Source organism: Engraulis encrasicolus, chromosome 9, assembly GCF_034702125.1.
Source record: "Engraulis encrasicolus isolate BLACKSEA-1 chromosome 9, IST_EnEncr_1.0, whole genome shotgun sequence".
In the NCBI taxonomy this organism is placed as follows: Eukaryota; Metazoa; Chordata; class Actinopteri; order Clupeiformes; family Engraulidae; genus Engraulis; species Engraulis encrasicolus.
This window is the reverse complement of record NC_085865.1, coordinates 44,723,694-44,743,240: the sequence shown is the minus strand read 5'-3', so window position 1 is coordinate 44,743,240 and position 19,547 is coordinate 44,723,694. Positions and strand designations below refer to the sequence as shown.

The window sequence follows — 19,547 nt, the reverse complement described above, 5'->3', positions numbered from 1 at the left end:
CCTCGCTGAGGGTTTCTTTGGACAGCATGTGACGTTACCACTAATTGATGCTCTTTGACAGTGTGGGTCGGCACCATGAACAATGAGCTGTGTTGACTTTGGGGGCCCCCGGGCCCTTTTTGGTAGCCAGCAAGTTGGCTGAAGAGGTCTGATTGTTATACCGTAGTGGCCACAAGGGAGAGTTTCAATGAGACGCCAAACGATACATAGATATGATGGGCACCGGCCAGCAATGTGGAGGCCTCTCTCTCACACACTCAAGGGCTGTTGACCCCAGGCTCTCTCTGGCTCTCTCTCCTTCAGCTCGGCTGGATGTCAAACCCCACTCTTACCGCATCGAGCGCGTGGGTACGAACTTCAGCACGGTTCACCAATCTTTCAGCTAACGGAGCCAAAACCGCTGTTAAATCGACCGCTGTTTTCTTTTTGTGGGAACCAAGGACCGGCGACAAGGTTTTCTAGGGGGACCGGGCAGGAGAGGCGGACTGCCGGGAGGTCGGTGTGGTCTGGCCAGGGTGGTGAAAACCGCAGATTTTAAAACTCTCCGTTTTTTTTTTGCTTATCCGGGCATTTGAAGTTCATTATGTTCATTTTCACCACCTACCTCCTGCTGTTAGAGAAATAGTTATTTCTTTTACAGTCCATTGGGCCCTCATCCTCAAATGACCATGGGTTTGGTATAACGCCTCGCTGTGGCATAGACTTCAGAAGGACAAATAAAGGCCAGACAGACACTTTATTGGTCTGTTGAGTCTACAGCAAATGTATCCAATAGGGATGCTACGTAAATACTTCTCATAAAGCATGAACAAGTTCGCTAAAACATATCAAACAGGTTGTGTTTCTCTCATAACCTTGCGATATTTGGGGATGTATAACTAAAATTATTATAAGAATTATGCATTATGGCTCTAAAATAATTTTCTTTGAGCCATAGTGCCTTGGACACATTACCTGTGGCTACAGTATGTCCCTGGCAAGGCCCCCCTGTTCCAGCTAGCTCTCCCCCCAAAATCTCACCAGTCCCCCTCGGGCATCTGGAGGCAGTGCCTTCTCCATGCCCCCTCTCTGCAGCACAATGCAGTCTACGCCTATTGAAGTATACATCAGAATCCGTTCAGGTCCAGCCTGGTTAAATCTTTATGCCTGCCCTGCGCTGCAGTGGTGTTCGAGCCCTGACCCTGTAGCCTCGGGTGATGATTTTTGCCTTGTGTGAACCATGCGAGGTGATGCGCGTGTGGCCCTAGAGGAGTAGCGCAAGAAGGAGGAGGATGGAGGATGAGGAGGAGGATGGAGGATGAGGAGGAGGATGGAGGATGAGGAGGAGGATGGAGGAGGATGGAGGATGAGGAGGAGGATGGAGGATGAGGAGGAGGATGGAGGAGGAGGAGGATGGAGGATGAGGAGGAGGATGGAGGATGAGGAGGAGGATGGAGGAGGAGGATGGAGGACGATGTCTGAGTGGCTCTCTCAGAACTTAGGTCTCTGTCTGCCTGTCTGCCTGTCTGTCTGTCTGTCTGTCTGTCTGTCTGTCTTTCACGCACCACCTCTCTCTCTCTCTCTCTCTGTGTCTCTCTCTCTCTCTCTCTCTCTCTCTCTCTCTCTCTCTCTCTCTCTCTCTCCTCTCTCTCTCTCTCTCTCTCTGTGTCTCTCTCTCTCTCTCTCTCTCTCTCTCTCTCTCTGTGTCTCTCTCTCTCTCTCTCTCTCCATCTCCATATCTCTGCAAGAACAAGCTGGAACCCATCCCAGTTGTTTGTCACACTTTCCTCAGAGGAGGAAGAGATGGGGACAGAGTAGAAAGTAGAAAAAGGTGGAGGAGGCAAAATGGGATGGAGGGGGGCACAGTGTCATGAAGGACCTCCCTGTCTGTCTGTCCGTCCAGCCGTCCGTCTGTCTGTTTGTCAGTCTGTCCCTGTCTGTCTGTCGTTTTGTCTGTCTGTCTGTCTGTCTGTCCTTCATGCCGCCTCTGTCGGGGGGGCCCTGGGGGTCAGGCCAAACAAACACTCGGCCACACTCCCCCTTTGAAGGGACTCCCGGGGACGTCCGTTGCTGGTCTGGCTCCCCCGCCGATTTCAAAAGCTGTTGCGTCCAGCGCGGCGGGGGGGAACCCAGAGCCCGGGGGCCGCGGGTTGCAAATGCAAACACTTGCCCGGAGGGGAGGGGACCGGAACGAGGGCCCCGCAGCCCCATAGATCCCGGAGGCCCATCACCTGGAGCGATGTGGACCTACCTCGGGCTTAGAGCACAGCGGGGGACCCTGCTGACCCGTACCATGGTGGTACTCAGAGAGAGATAAATAAATAAAGCTCTTCTGAAGTCCCCTCTGCACTACTTCCCTTGCCTTCCATACACACATCAAGAGGCAAAACACACATACGTTTGTACACACACACACACACACACACACACACACACACACACACACACACACACACACACACACACACACACACACACACACACACACACACACACACACACACACACACACACACACACACACATAATTCTGCTCCTGACAGACCCACACACAGCCATGTATGTACTTGTACACACACACGCGTGCGCGCACGCCCACACACACACACACACACACACACACACACACACACACACACACACACACACACACACACACACACACACACACACACACACACACACACACACACACACACACACACACACACACACACACACACACACACACACACACACACACACACACACACACCGTATCCTCCCCATCCACTCATATTTCATTAAAACAAAATTAAATTTCCTCAGCTTGAAATGTGTACTGTGCTGAAGCAGTCAACATAGCTTGTCTTTCTTTTTATGGCCTGTGTTAATGTCAAATCTAAGTCAAGCTGTCAATGTTCTTTTCCAGAAAAACATTTCAAACTGACATTTATATCAGCATTTCAGATCAACATTTAATAATATAATGAGTCTTCACCTATATGTGCATTCTCTCTCTCTCTCTCTCTCTCTCTCTCTCTCTCTCTCTCTCTGTCTCTTCTCTCTCTCTCTCTCTCTCTCTCTCTCTCTCTCTCTCTCTCTCTCTCTCTCTCTCTCTCTCTCTCTCTCTACCTGTGTAATATCTCCCAGTCTCCCTCCATCACTCTTTTCCTGTCTTTTGATGACCCGAGGACTGTGATACGTCCTGGGCTTTCAGACATCCCAAACAGTCCAACTTCTGACAGAGCCCTGACTATGCCAAAGCTTCATCCTCCGGCTCCAGTCTCTCTCCCCCAGCCTCTGCCTCTGCCTCAAGCTAGATTTATGCTTCGGACGCATAGCCTCTGCGTCCGTCCGTCTTCTGTCTGTGTGCGTCCACGCCACCCGCTCTGTGGTCGTCGTCGAGCGCCTCAAAAAAAATTCTAACTATCCGTCGGACGGACGCGGAGGACGCAGACAAAAAGGCGCTATGATTGGTCGTCTTGCTACTTCCTTGTTCTGTTCTTGTGGCAGCGCAATGCCAGTAGTTTGCAAGAACAGAGCTGTATTCTGTTAAAAACTATTAATGCCTTGTGTGTAAATGTGTGTAAATACACGAAGCTACAAGCTAAGTAACAAACAATGCATCAGTTGAACACTCGTGGCACAATGCCTGCGGTTTTACTACCGTAGCTTCCTCCACCGAATGTAAACACACATCGGCAGAATCAACTGTCTTTACATGCTTGTATTTTCTGCTCATGAAAACAGACTGGGTATGTCAACATTGCTTAATAATGACCGCAGTGCTTACAATGTAGTGAAAGTAATCGCGCAATTTCAAATGTGGCTCGCGACGAGACCTCGGACCTCGCAGAACTCGCAGATGCATGAATACAATTTTGGTTCGTGGTCACTCCCACGCGACTTTTGACGAGCGCAGTTGCAGAAGTCTAATCTGACTTTCAGCCTGTACTGTCCACCACCCTGCATTACCCCAGCAGTCACTCAGTCACTCAGTCTTGCAGTCAGCTATTCACTCGTGCATTGGGGGCACTGACCCCCCTCTCTCTCTCTCTCTCTCTCTGTCTCTCTCTCTCTCTCTCTCTCTCTCTCTCTCTCTCTCTCTCTCTCTCTCTCTCTCTCTCTCTCTCTCTCTCTCTCTCTGTCTCTCTCTCTCTCCTTTCTCTCTGGATCCAGATGAAAGGCACTTCCTCCAATGGATTGTTATACCCCCTCACAGCGCCCCTCACATCCCCTAAAAAATCCTCCAGCCCCCCCTCTCCTCCCCACTAACCCTCCCATCCCCCGCTCCCCCCCATCCCCGCACCCGGCCTTCCTGAGGCCCCAGCACATGAGGGGAGCAAGTAGATTTTTGTTGCATGTTTCGTGTTTGTCCAGCGAGTTTCTCTGGGACACGTCTACACTCTGCTATATACCACAACGCTTCCTATTTCACTCCCTCTCTCTCTCTCCCTCTCTCTCTCTCTCTCTCTCTCTCTGTCTCTCTGTCTCTCTCTCTCTCTCTCTCTTTCTCTCTCTCTCTCTCTCTCTGTCAGGCTGCCTCTTCAAAAGCATGTTTCCAGTTACGATTTTGCAAGGACGAGCAAGGAAAAAACCCTCTTGTTGTGGATCTGTGTGCTATTTTCTTCATCTGCGTGGATGGAAAACATATTCTCTCCATTCTGTTTATTTGTGTTCTACATTGGCCTTGGGCTAGCCCGTGGCCTTCCAAAAGCAGGGGATTGTTGTAATTGGATACCATTGTGTGTGTAGCGTTTGGTGTTTGAAGGACAGCCTCAACATCTTTGGCCCAGCAACTCTGTCTCCGTCCGTCTTATGAGGGGTTTTTTTTCCAGACAGATTGAAACATTATGCGATTCGCATCTGCACATGTTTACGTTTTTTTTTAGACTTGATTTCGGGTAGACAAATAGCAGCGTACGTTCATTCGTTCATGTTTTTATATTCTAAAAAAAAAAAAAAAATCCCTGGCGTTTTTTTTTTTTGCTGTTGTTGTTGTTTTTCATTGAGAGTTTTGCATAGTTGTAAGATGTGGTGGTTTGGGTTGTTTAGTCATTTCATTTGTTTGTTTACCCTTCTCTTGTCATCGCTAACGAGAGAAGGCAGCGTTAACTGACACATGTCATCAAATTCATCTAGGCTGCGAAAAACGGGTGAAGAGGTGGACTTGCTCACTTGAACATGCCGTTATTTTACAATAACTCATGCCTGTGATGGTAGGCCTACTCTACCCTGATTATCATCGACTTTCAAATCTCTTGGAGATTTGGTCTGACCAAGAGCATGAAAATAAAGTTTCCCAAACAGCACGGTTGACCCACCTCCCTTGGTTTGCTACTGGTTGACTGCTTTCCGACAAAATGGGTGGAGGTCCTGATTTTATTGGATATCGGAAATGATATTTAGATTGCTTTAGAAACAAGGCCGAAGGTATTGCGTCACTAGGAGGGTGTGGCCTGGCTAGGCCTACTCAGCCTGCACTGTAAAAAACACATTGCTTTTTTACACTCTTCTATGAGATGAATAGACATTATCAAGAGCTTCAGGATTGATTATCTAATTTTCAGCTCTTGTTTCACCTTGTTCTTCAAAACACATTGCTTTTTTACACTCTTCTATGAGATGAATAGACATTATCAAGAGCTTCAGGATTGATTATGTAATATCAGCATTTGTTCTTCCTTACTCACTTGACAAATTCACCTTCCCTCCTGCTCTTTGTGTCAGTAAAGTGAAAAAAAGTGAAAGCCCATTGGGAAACTCCAACTCCCATTGTCATTGTGACACAGCACTCCACAGCACACAAGTGAACACTGCACACAACGAAATTGCATTTTATGCCTCACCCGTGCAAGGGGGCAGCCCTCAGTGGCGCCCCATGGGGAGCAGTGCGGTGGGACGGTACCATGCTCAGGGTACCTCAGTCATGGAGGAGGATGGGGGAGAGCACTGGTTGATTACTCCCCCCACCAACCTGGCGGGTCGGGAGTCGAACCGGCAACCTCTGGGATGCAAGTCTGACGCCCTAACCACTCACCCATGACTGCCCCAGTATGTCCTAAAGAAAGCAGAGCACCCAAACCCAAACAAAAATAATGAACTTCACTTGTTCTTGATCTAATATTCCTATTTTTCAGAGCAAAATTATACAATTAACTTCCTATCAAATGTACAGAATGAGCAGTGGATGAATGAATGAACGAAGGAACGACCGAAGGAATGGACGAACAAATGAATGAATGAATGATTGAATGAATGAATGAATTGTGTTGCTGACAAAATTAACATGTGTATCTTGTGTGTACAGATCTTGTCTTGTTTTGTCTCGCTTACCGTGTGTGTGTGTGTGTGTGTGTGTGTGTGTGTGTGTGTGTGTGTGTGTGTGTGTGTGTGTGTGTGTGTGTGTGTGTGTGTGTGTGTGTGTGTGTGTGTGTGTGTGTGTGTGTGTGTGTGTGTGAGTCCTTGTGTTTTCCTTTTGTTATCCCAACGCAGGCCTACCGAGCTGTTCCGCAGCTGCAACGTCCAATCAGACCAGGGCGCCATGAATGACATCAAGCTGTGGTCCAATGGCACGATCCGGATGCCCTTCATGAACATCCCCGTGCTGGACATCAGGAAGTGCCAGCCGGACATGTGGAAGGCGGTGGCCTGCGCTCTGCAGATCAAGCCCTGCTACAGCAAGTCACGCGGCAGCATCATCTGCAAGTGAGCATACATGCTACACTGTACACAGAGCACTACCAAAGGAAGAGACAGACAGACAGACACACACGTGCGCACACACGCACGCACATATGCACATGCACATGCACATGCACATGCACATGCACATGCACATGCACATGCACATGCACATGCACATGCACATGCACATGCACACACACACACACACATGCACACACACACACACACACACACACACACACACACACACACACACACACACACACTCACACACGCGCACACACACACACACACACACACACACACACACACACACACACACACACACACACACACACACACACACACACACACACACACACACACATACACACACAAACACAAACACACACGTACACACACACAGAACAGACAGACAAAACAGACATACTGGACAGTACTTAGAGCAGTAATGCAATACTATACTAGCGAGCATAGTTGTTTGCTGTGTCTTAATCGCTTTCCATACTTTTTTCCACGCGATGGGGTCATACTCTGGTGCTGACATGGCTCAAAGCTGGTCCACTTTTGGTGCTGGCTTCATGTGTATGCATATTATGCTTTTTCTGTTTTGAAATGAATTGGCCCATGGCATTAAGTATCCAGCGGGGAAAGGGCTAAAACTACCGGTGCTACTTATCCGGTATTATGGGCAGGAAATATGTGTGTGTGTGTGTGTGTGTGTGTCCTGTGTTTTTTGAGTCCCAAATGTGGAAACTTTGGTGTTCCTTGTGGCCCTGTCTCAACATGCAGTGGAGAGGGGCTTGTATGTTTGTGTATGGGCGTGACTCACCACCGTGTGGTCTGTGTACCACTCTCTGTGGCAGGGCTGCACTGGACTGGGGGAGAAATAGGGCCCGGGCACTTTTGGCTTAAAGGGGCCTCTCGTGATTAGCGGTACAGAACTGACTCAAAGGTGGGCCACGCACCTTTGTGTGCCCCTATTTTCAGAATTTTTTTTTACATTTCTGAAAATAGGGGCCCATGAGGGTGCGGGGCCCACTGGGAAATGCCCGCTATGTCAGATGGCCAGTCCAGCCCTGCTCTGTGGCCCATCAAAGGCCTCCTTAACGACGAACACAAACACACTGTCTTGGAGATGCGGATCTGTACTTACCTAAACGAAAGTGCCTTCCCTTCCCTTCCCTTCCCTTCCGGAAGCTCCTACATACTGCTAAAGCTGCTTCAGGGAGCCATGTTTATTTTCATAAGCCGTCAGATGGTACGTGGACAAGCAGCGGTAATTGGCAGCCTACGTGTCCGTAACAAGTGGTCTGTGTTGGGGTGTGTGTGTGTGTGTGTGTGTGTGCGTGCGCGCGCGCGCGTGTATGTGTGTGTTGGTGAGGTTGATGAGTGTGTGTTTGTGTGTGTGTGTGTGTGTGTGTGTTTGTGTGTGTGTGTGTGTGTGTGTGTGTGTGTGTGTGTGTGTGTGTGTGTGTGTGTGTGTGCGCGCGCGTCCGTGCGTGTGTGTGTGGGTGTGGGTGTGTGCGTGCGTGCGTGTGCGCATGTGTTTGCGGGTTTGCACATCACAGGGCCATTCAGGAACACCACATCGGTATAACAGGTGCTGTTTTGTGCACTTTGTTCCCATGTGTACTCACAGTGTGTGATGGAGCGTGCATTTAGGACAGGCCAATGAATATGGAGCCTTTTTGTGTCATTCGCTATTGTTCACTATAGACACATGCACACACAGGCATGACACCTGGATACATACTCTTCCTTGCAAGCATACACACTTGAAACCACAGGAATACACGGAAACTCCTTTTGCACACATAGACGCATGTTCACACAGACTCACGCCCAGACACATAAGCATTTTTACACACACACACACACACAATAAACATGCACAAAACAATCACTGCCTCATGCAAGCACACGCATATTCCCAGAAACACACTGTCACACAGACACAGAGATTTTCAGGTGTTCATTTTTACAGTATGGTATGCAAACATGAAATGTTTCATTTGTGGAGACGCCAGTGCAGTGCAAACAGGAGGCTGCCAATGTAAATATCTTCCCTCAATAAGCTTCTCGTGAGGAAGGTAGCTGCACGTGTCAAGTTTGTAGGGAAGAATAAATGCTGATAATAGATAATCTGTCCTGAAGCTCTTGATAAAGTCTATTGTTCTATGGAAGAGTGTAAAAGATTATTCTACTTTTTACACTACATGCTGTACTTATTTGTTTTTTTGACACAACAAGCTGTAGAGGCCTACCCTCACAGGCATGTGTTAAAATAACTGCATGTTCAAGTTAGGTAGTTAGCAGGTTAGCTTCCCTCAGTAAGCTTCTCATGAGTTTCCCCAAAGCATGCACGCCTATGCTGTCTATGTGAGTCAATGCATGTCTGCCCAGGCACAGAAACCAATAGACAGTCACTTACCTAGATCGCTTCCATAGTTTAGGGCTTATGACAGTCACTTACATACATGCACATTAACACATTGAAAGACAGACAGACATGCATACACATGTGTGAGGAAACAGACACACACGCACATGCACACACACACACACACACACACACACACACACACACACACACACACACACACACACACACACACATTCTCACTTTTACACGTGAGTGAAGTGCTACTATTTTGCACATGTCCACACTGTTATTTAGAGAATACACACATGCACACAAACACACTTGCACACACACACATACACGCCTACACATACACATGTGTGTGCGCACACACGCATACATACACACACGGGCGCGCAAACACCAACAACAAGCACACAGACAGACAGACAGACACACACACACACACACACACACACACATACACATGTCATAAGAACATGTTGCTCATGCTGTGGGATTATAGCATGCTCGTGGTTCATGTCACAGACACACACACACACAAATAAAAGGAATACACCCTGACCATCTGTCTTTGACACACGCTGAGGTGTTGCACTGCAGTTGGTCATCCAGCACGCTCTCTCTGTGTGTGTGTGTGTGTGTGTGTGTGTGTGTGTGTGTGTCTGTCTGTCTGTCTGTCTGTCTGTCTGTCTGTCTGTCTGTGTCTGTCTCTGTCTGTGTGTCTGTCTGTCTGTCTGTCTCTGTCTGTCTGTCTCTCTCTCTGTCTGTCTGTGTGTGTGTCTGTCTGTCTGTCTCTTTGTCTGTCTGTCTGTCTATCTACAAACACAAACACACTTACAGATTCCACAGCTGGTTTGCCACGGCCAACTCCAAGCCCTTTTGTTGAACGAATGTGACACTGAAGGATTTGTTAACAAAGACTTCAAGTCCCTTCTGTCTTGGGATTTGGAGCGCGGAAGTGCGGCAAGGGATCATTCCAACCGAAAGCAAGCAAGCAAGCGAGCCGATTGAGCGGTCTCGTCTCTGATCCTCCGGATGGCTGGCATTATTATATTATTATATTACTACGTACTATATACTATTGTTATTCCAGCTCCGCGCTGTGGTCGGGAGAACAAATGAAAGCACATAGCTGTGTCAGAATGTGGGTACTCACAGACAAAGACACGGCTAAGGAAATCAGGAAATTAGGCAGAGGGGTTGCAGAATGGCTTCAGACAAAGCTCAGAGAGGGAGAGGCAGAGAGAAGGAGGGGGGAAAGAGAGGGAGAGAGAGAGAGAGAGAGAGAGAGAGAGAGAGAAAGAGAGAGATGGAGAGAGAGAGAAAGAGAGGGAGAGATGAAGAAAGAGAGAGAGAGTGACAGAGAGAGATGGAGAGAGGGGGGAGAGAAGAAAGAAGGAGATAGAGAGAGAGAGAGAGAGAGAGAGAGAGAGAGAGAGAGAGAGAGAGAGAGAGAGAGAGAGAGAAAGAGAGAGAGAGTGAGAGAGAGAGACAGAGAGAGAGAGAGAGAGAGAGAGAGAGAGAGAGAGAGAGAGAGAGAAGGACCCCTACTGTACTGAGCATGTGGGACTGGGACAGACCCGCGGCGCTTGAAAGCAATCCAGCATACATGGGGAAGAGCTCTGTGAGGATCAGTGACATTAAAGGGAGTGTGGGAGAGACGGGAGACCCGGGCCAGACGCGGCCCAGACGCGGCCCAGTATTGTATGATTAATCGACGCAGCCGGGGGCTCTTCTTGATGTACATACTATGCCACAGACGGCAGGAAGTTTGTCTTTCATCTCCCCTCCCTTCTCCCTCCCTCCATCCCTTCATACATCCCTCCGCATCGCCCCCATTCCATTCCTGCCGTCTGGGTGGACGGCATGGGGAGGCGACTCCGTATGGCTTGTCTTGTCTGGGTCTCGCTCTGTAGCCATCAGGGACCAGCATGGTGTTGTCTGGCAGGCAGGCAGGCGGAGGATGGACCAGGGTTAAGTGCTTCAGCACATACCAGAAGACAAAGAACAACATACCGTACATGCCAACTCTGCTGATAATAATAATTATTAGTATGTATTTAATAACTGAACAAGTCCGACAGGAGGACTAAGATGCGTCCGTCTATGCACTGCCACCTTGTGGACACAGGAGGGAATGACAATTTAGAGAATGCGTTTCAGACAGACCGCTGGACCGACAGAGGACATACCCTCTTATAGAGATGCTAGGACGCATCTAGAAAGTGAAGCCTTGCAATCCAACATGCATTGTTTTTTGTTCTGTGTAGCTTTATGGCTCTGGGTGGACAGCATGGGGAGGCGACACCGTATTGGCTTGTCTGGTCTGGGTCTCCCTCTGTAGCCATCAGGGACCAGCATGGTGTTGTCTGGCAGGCATGGACCAGGATGGACCGGGGTTAAGTGCTTCAGCACATACCAGAAGACAAAGAACAACATACTGCACATGCCAACTCTGCTGACAATAATAATAATTAGTGTGAATTTAATAACTGAAAAAGTGAAGCCTTGCAATCCAACATGCATTTTTTTTGTTCTGTGTAGCTTTATGTCAATATAATGGTTTAAATTGGATGCTGGTGTGAGACCAGAAAGTAAAGGTTACAATGTTCCACTTCATTAATTAGTTTACTGCAATTTGTGGTTGTGCATTGGAATGCAGATCATTTTTTGTTCATATAATTGTCTCATATTTCGCTTGAACTACTGACCCCTGCCATCTTAGTTTAGTTTGGATTCCTCATCTGCAGCTTATGTAAACCTGTTTTGAAGGACCGTGTCTCTATTTTTATTCAACGAGCCCTGGTTGACCCAGATGCACGGGGCCAAGACTTCAGACTTTAAGACAACATTAGACACACACACCCGCACGTACACACACACACACACCCGCACGTACACACACACACACACACACACACACACACACACACACACACACAAACACACGCACGCACACACACACACACACACACACACACACACACACACACACACACACACACACACACACACACACACACACACACACACACACACACACACACACACACACACAGGGCTACATGAATGTTGGCTATACAGTACAGCCCTCCTGGCGACAATTGTTTGTTCCCAGACAGAGTCCGTAGTAATTATATCAGTCCACTAACATGGCTATAAGATGTCACCTGCTGCAGAATAGACAGACACACAGAGACCAGTATTCACTGCATCAGTATGATGCCAAGATGTTGGTAAAATGGGTCTGTTGTGGCTACTTTATGATTATTATTTTTTAATATTTTATATATAATTTTTTATTATGCCTTATTAGTAGAATGTCAGCATACTGTACTCCGATCGTGCAGCTGTACATCTGTACAGTACGTCCTTGTGTGTGCCATTCGAGTATTTTTTTTGTTAAGATTTTCACCAGCAATTGTGAGCTAATACTCTATCATAACTACACTGATTGACTGAATGATTATGCCATACCCTGTGTAATGCTTTGTGCAGCCTGTTATACTGTACACTGTAAAACACTGAAAGCCAGTTAAGCGTAAAAAAGCAAGTTGCCCTGCTGCCTTAAATTTGGTCGTTCGTTACGGTAATTCAACTCAAGGCTTATATCAACTCGAGGCTTTCTTACAAACCTAAGGCAGCAGGCCAACTTACTTTTAAGATATGGCTTTATAAATTTGCTGTTACCAGAATGGCAATGACCAAGTCATAGTGCATTACTAAAGGCCCTGTGTTATGTCATAGTATTGTAGTACTATGGTACTTAAATTTTCAATGATTATTACAGCATGCCACTGGAGGTACGGCGTGCATTAATGGGCTATCTGGCTGCAATGTTTTACAGTGTATGCTTGTATGTGTCTGTCTGCTAACTCTGTGTGTCCCGCTTCTGAGCCTCTGCGTTATTATTTGTCCCATTAGGTCCGATTGTGTGGACATCCTGACCCAGTGTGGTGACCGCAAGCGATTCCGGGATGGAATGACACCCGAGCGAATCTGTGACCTCCTGTCTCCTAGCGATAACTCGGAAGGCTGCATCCCTCTGGAAAGATACCTGAGTACGTACCGTACCGTACCGTACCGTGCCGCAAGCATGGCATTCATACTGACCACATTGGATTAGTTCTAAGGCATGTCATGTACTGCAAAATTGGCAGCACATTCACAAAGTTTATGTAATGAGAGATACCTGAGTATGTACAGTACTCAGTACGCTCATACTAAAAGAGTAGTTTGAAGCCTGCACGTCCAAAAAAACTCTGACCTGGAATCAGGACAACCAAATTACCAGATGAAGATGAGAGAAAGTCAGCTTCAAACCAGGAATTTTTGAAGTGGACTTTTTTCATCTTCACATGGAATTCATACTGACCACATTGGATTAATTGTAAAGCATGCCATGTACTGCGAAATCGGCACACACATTCACAAAGTTTATGTAATTCATGCCAGAGTTATTACGGCATGTAGCCAGTTTATTAAAGGATTTTTGACTTTAGTCAGTTGCCTCAAAAAGTTCTTTTTTATCTTTTCACTCCAGAGTTATTATTTTAGTCTACTGTATTTGAGAACACAGAGTAGAAAGTGCATCAATCAAAATTATGTGACATATGTACATTACTTTGAATGTATATAGACACACAGTATATTCGTGTACCACTTACTGAGTCATTTGATTGGTTGTTGCAGAGCCAAGTTCCCTTGGCAACTTCATAGAGGAAGTGATCCACCCCTGCAACCCCAACCCGTGTCCTAGCAACTACCTGTGCGAGGTCAACCGCAAGGGATGCCACGTGGGCCAGGACTGTTTGCCTTACTTGTGTGTCCCAGGTAATGTCTGTGTGTGTGGGTGTGCTGTACGTGTATGTGTATGTGTATGTGTATGTGTATGTGTATGTGTATGTGTATGTGTATGTGTATGTGTATGTGTCTGTCTGTCTGTCTGTCTGTCTGTCTGTCTGTCTGTCTGTCTGTCTGTCTGTCTGTCTGTCTGTCTGTCTGTGTCTGCTAGGAAATATTTTTTTACGTGTATCTGTGGAAAGAAGCAGAAAAATGCACCTCTATGTGTTTGTGTTTTTTTAATGTTTGCATTTCAGTATATGTGTTTTTGATATTTATGGTATGTGTANAAAATGTGTAAAAAATGTGTAAAAAATGATGTACTCAATTGTGTGTGTGTGTGTGTGTGTGTGTGTGTGTGTGTGTGTGTGTGTGTGTGTGTGTGTGTGTGTGTGTGTGTGTGTGTGTGTGTGTGTGTGTGTGTGTGTCTGTGTGTGTGTGTCTGTGTCTGTGTCTGTGTCTGTATCAGGCTGTAAGCTGGGTGAAGCCTCTGACTTCCTGGTTCACATGGACACGCGGATCCAGGTGCCGTCTCAGAACTCAGGGCCTGGCTGCTATGACGTGTGCACCTGCAACCCTAGTGGTCGACTGGAGAACTGCGCCCCCATGCCCTGCATTGACACGGACAAGAAGTGCATGGTGGGAGGCCAGGCAAAGAGTGAGTCATCCCAAGCACCTCACATTACAACCACACAAACATTAGTTTAATGCATTTATGATGTCCATTATGTCTAACTGTTATAGTAAGACTTATTTTTTTCTTATACCTCAGTCAGGCATGTAAACATGTCAGGTAAAAGATGCAACTTTACGTGCTGAAGTATGAGAGTTAAAGCAGCAGTCTCTCTCTGAAATCTGTAATGCATGTGACTTACTTAACTCTTTCCACACCCTACAATTTCGAGTAACAGGAACATATACTATCAGCTTTTGGAGTGTTGCACAGGCACAAATAAGACAGCAAGTGGAGACACTCACAGCCCAAAGTCAAAACCTTGCCTTACAAATGTAGTTTATATATAAACTTTGTTTTGGAGGAAGTCTGTGAGTGATTGACAGCTGTCATTATTTGCAGCCACCTTTCAATTCAAATCCCTCCTTCCCTCTTTCACCTGTCATGCACTAAAGGTGCCGGCATGCTTGCTGCAAGATACGCGTATTTTAATGTCAATTTTGCGCGCGTTGGACACGGCAGCCAAATGCGTGCGTCAGGTGCAATATCTTCAAACTCACTGGGGGCGATCGTAAGAAAGACTGCACAGTTCCACGCGTGTGCTTGATATGAAAACGACAATGACAGCAACTTTTAAGAGCATCTCATTGAGTTTGTCCGAAATTTTAAACATTTGTGATCATACTTCCTTGTTGCACTTTGAAAAAGGAGCGTGCACATATAGTAGCAGTAGGAGTAGTAGCAGTATTGTTTCCTTGCCCAGGGAGCCCCTCTTTTTGTTTTGTTGTTTTCCTTACCATCTGTGTTCCCAATTTCCACATCCCAATGCTGCGTGCTCTCTGCCCCCTGGATGTCTTGGTCAACTGCTTTTGAAGCAAGCATGTGTCGGTTGCTCGCGGTGACGCGCGTAATTTACAGCTTGCAGCAAGCATAGCGGCACCCAATGGCTTCCTGAATTGTCCCACCACCTCCCCCTACTCCTCCATTTCACTAGAGCAGCCAGCTACAATTCCTCTATACACATTGGAGGTAGAAGTGGATTTCATCCCGCATGATCTCCGCTTAAAGCACCCCAGGACCAAGGATTAGGATTGTACACTTTGTGCCACTCTAGAATGCATTCTGGGGTCAACTACTGAACGAACAGGTAGTCACAAACACTGGCATATCACAGCATCCAGTCTACCAAGACTTGACCTTATCTTATCATCATTATCTCTGTACATTGATTAAAGGAATTCTTTAAAGCATTCAATCAGCATTCGACAATATTTGGGGGCAGATTTGTAAAATATAAATGTTACAGACGACTGTTGTGAGTTTGCCTGTTGAAAAGTTTGTACTGCTCTCGAAGCATGTAAACATCTTCCCGGCCATAGAGTTGGCATTCAGCAAATGTTACAGAAGTTTGTCTCAGTTCTGGCTTGTGGACTTGTTTATCTGCTTAGCGGCAACACGCTGGAACCTTTATAGTATTCAACCAGCAGGCCTGATTTGGGGGCACATTTCTAAAATGTATTGTTACAGAAAGAGAGTTGTGACTTTGCCACCGCAAAAAAATATGTGTAGAGCACTTGTAACATCTTCCTGTCCTCTGGGGTAGCATCATGTAGCGCTAAATGTTACTGCCGTTCATCTCGGCTCAGGCTTGTGGACTTGTTTGTCTGTTTAGCGGCAGCAACACGCTGGAAACTTCTGTTCTGTCCTGTCAGTTCCCTGGCCCACAGCTTTGCACGCCACCCTGCCCCAGTCTGTTGGTGTGTCTCTGGGTACCAGCTGTGGAGAAAAGGGGGGCATGGAAAGGGCCTTCAATGGGGGGATACAAAGATGCTGGGCAGCTGGTGAGCTCCTGCCGTGAAGGAGGGCTGTGTTGTGGCCCATCCTGTCCTGCCTCTGGTGCAGTGTGGCTGTGAAACGTGATTGTATCTCTCACTTGTTGTATCCATCTACGGAGTACAGAGACAGCTGTAAACCGCGTAGGATCAGAGGAATGGGGTTTTGTTTGGCCTAAACACACACACACACACACACACACACACATGCCCACACACGCAGAGAGAGAGAGAGAGAGAGAGAGAGAGAGAGAGAGAGAGAGAGAGAGAGAGAGAGAGCGAGAGAGAGAGAGAGAGAGAAACACAACACACACACAAGCAAATCTGCAACACACACATTGTACACATCCATAGGTTTAACCTGTTAGCAACCTGTCACAACAACCTACAGTAACACTGGTTCCACTGAGGGCCCTTTTGGGAGGTAACCATGCCCAGTTGTTGTGCCGAATTCATGCCTTTGGAATAATCGGAGGGACATAAAAGGACAAGTGGTACATTTTCATGTCGGCTTTGGCTGTGATGTGACAAAAAAAATCAAAGTGCCTCTTTTTCAGTTATTTATTGTTTTCATTTGGTGTTGAACTTTTAAAACCAGGCTCCTCAGAGTCACGCGGTCACACAGCAGTGAACGCAAAGACAACAAACTAACAAATAAACAGGCTTTGCTTGAGATGAAAGAGGCCCATGTTTGTTGGAAGTTTGTTTGGTGCTGCCTTGTGTGCCTGTGGTGTGTTTGTAAAGCATTTGTTGTGTGTGTGTGTGTGTGTGAATTGCGTGTTTTGTTGCATAATTGTGCATTGAATTTTTGTGATTGTGTTTACTGTTTGTTGTGCGTGTGGTTTGTTAGCGCATATTGTATGTACATTGTATGTTTGTTGTGCATTTGTAGTGTGTATTGATTGTTGGTTGCGCACTTGTTGTATCTGTTTTGTGTGCATTCTGTATTCTCACTTCTTACCATGATGAAGGCCGTATAGCGGGCCGAAACATGTAGGCAGTATTCCTTAAATTCAAACATGAACTAGCCTTTACATTAAAGCTGTTTTTTCTTAGAAGAGTGCCTTAGCGTCCTGCTTTTTTAATGTGCATTCTGTATGTTGGCCCAGTTAGTTGGTGTGTTAGTTGCGCATTTGTTGCATGAACTGTATGTGTGTGTTGCATTCGATGTTTACTATGATTTCTGTTTACTTGGGTGGTGTGTCGATGTGTTTGTTGTGGGCTTGGTGTTTGCATGTATGCTGTGTGTTTGCTTAGTTTGTTTGTTTGTTGTTATTGTTGTTGTTGTCGTTGTGCGTGCCCATGCCGTGTGAGCAGGGGTGGGCGGGGCCGCGTCCCGGAATAGACCAAACAGGCTCTGTGTGTCCTGTGGTGCCCCGGGTTCTGGTGGCGAAGCTTAGCACCACACATCTGAGGCATAATGACAAAGCAGCGACACGCTGGCATTTCCTTCCTGTGGTCGTGCTGCACGCTTACACACACTTACACACAAACACACACACGCACACACACACACACGCACATACACACACACATACACACACACACAAATACGCACGCATGCGCGCACGCACACACACACACACACACACACACACACACACACACACACACACACACACACACACACACACACACACACACACACACACAAATACACACACAAACACACCCACTCGCCCCCTCATTCACCCTTTACCCCACCCAACAATGTCGCCTGGGCAGCTTGCACAGTGGGCGCTAAGATTATAATAATTGCGGCTACATTTGTGTCCAATTCTGTGTGTGTGTGTGTGTGTGTGTGTGTGTGTGTGTGTGTGTGTGTGTGTGTGTGTGTGTGTGTGTGTGTGTGTGTGTGTGTGTGTGTGTGTGTGTGTGTGTGTGTGTGTGTGTGTGTGTGTGTGTGTGTGTGTGTACTGCATGTGTGTGTGTGTGTGTGTTTGTGTGTGTGTGCAAGTGACTGTGTCAAATGAGTGTGAATGAGTTTGTGTGTTTTTGTGAGTGCGTGCGAGTGGCAGTGTGTGTGTAACCGAACACAAAATTTAAGAGATTGAATTACCTCAGTAACCCCTTTTGCCCAAGCCGTGACCCTGTCCAACACACTGCCCCCAAGTGGTCACAAATGTGGAACTGGACCCCTCACCTGCAGTTGCCATTCGGAACACAGTCGGAGCTGACTAGATCGTCTCACTGTATGAGTCCATGAATACTTCATCATGCACTCCTAACACTGGCTGTATTGGTTTTATGAAATATTAATACAAGGACAGCATATTAATGAAGTGGCAATCAATATCGCCCAAATAAACATGAATTTTGAAATTTTCATTATGTGGATGTGTTCAGAATAGAAATGTATGCCACAGTACATAGCATAGCCAGTAAACAGACATGCAGGACAGGTCCCAGTGCATCACTATGCTGCCCTGTGCTCTTTTGAAATAAACAAGTGTAAGGATTGTCTGTTTTGCTTGAACCTATCTCAAGTGTACTCACTACTCTCTGCTGTTTACACGCTCTCTCCATGAGCTTCAGTCAGGGGGTAGGATCAGGGAAGCGGACAAGAGGGGACAAAAGGGGTCAGTTGTCCCGGGCCCAGGGAGATGGGGGCCCCACAATTGGTTCCTCATTACATTGAATGTATTGGGCGGGGGGGCCTTTGAGATGAATTTGTCCTGGGCCCATCCAAAGCTGTCAGCGGCCCTGGGTAGGATGCTCAGTGGGATGCATAATAGGATGTGCTGTAGGATGTATTCCTGGTTCCTCAGTAGAATGTGGTTTTAGCATACTGTACTCTGCCTGCTCAGCAGAACAGGGGTGCTGGGTGGCTACCAAAGGCAGCCAGTTCCTCTAAAGCTTGGAGGATGAAGGCTACTGAAGGCCACCTGTGTGTGTGTGTGTGTGTGTGTGTGTGTGTGTGTGTGTGTGTGTGTGTGTGTGTGTGTGTGTGTGTGTGTGTGTGTGTGTGTGTGTGTGTGTGTGTGTGTGTGTGTGTGTGTGTGTGTGTGTGTGTGTGTGTGTGTGTGTGTAGTATGTGATTGTGCATAACATAGCCTATGTACAGTATTTGTGTGTATGAACAGTATGTATGTCTGTATCTGCATTTGTGTGTGTGTGCATGTACAGTATAATGCATGTGTTCAGTGCACATTTAATTTATTTG

General features: G+C 46.9%; 1 protein-coding gene across 1 annotated transcript in view; it reads left to right on the top strand.

Annotated features, from left to right (window-relative positions):
• The window catches only part of reck (reversion-inducing-cysteine-rich protein with kazal motifs), a 106,447-nt gene that overhangs the window by 61,036 nt on the left and 25,864 nt on the right, over nt 1–19,547 (top strand). Inside the window, exons 11-14 of the mRNA XM_063207222.1 lie at nt 6,457–6,669; nt 12,962–13,098; nt 13,730–13,870; nt 14,349–14,537. Of these exons, the coding sequence (XP_063063292.1) occupies nt 6,457–6,669; nt 12,962–13,098; nt 13,730–13,870; nt 14,349–14,537 (680 nt within the window). The remainder of the gene's footprint in view (nt 1–6,456; nt 6,670–12,961; nt 13,099–13,729; nt 13,871–14,348; nt 14,538–19,547) is intronic.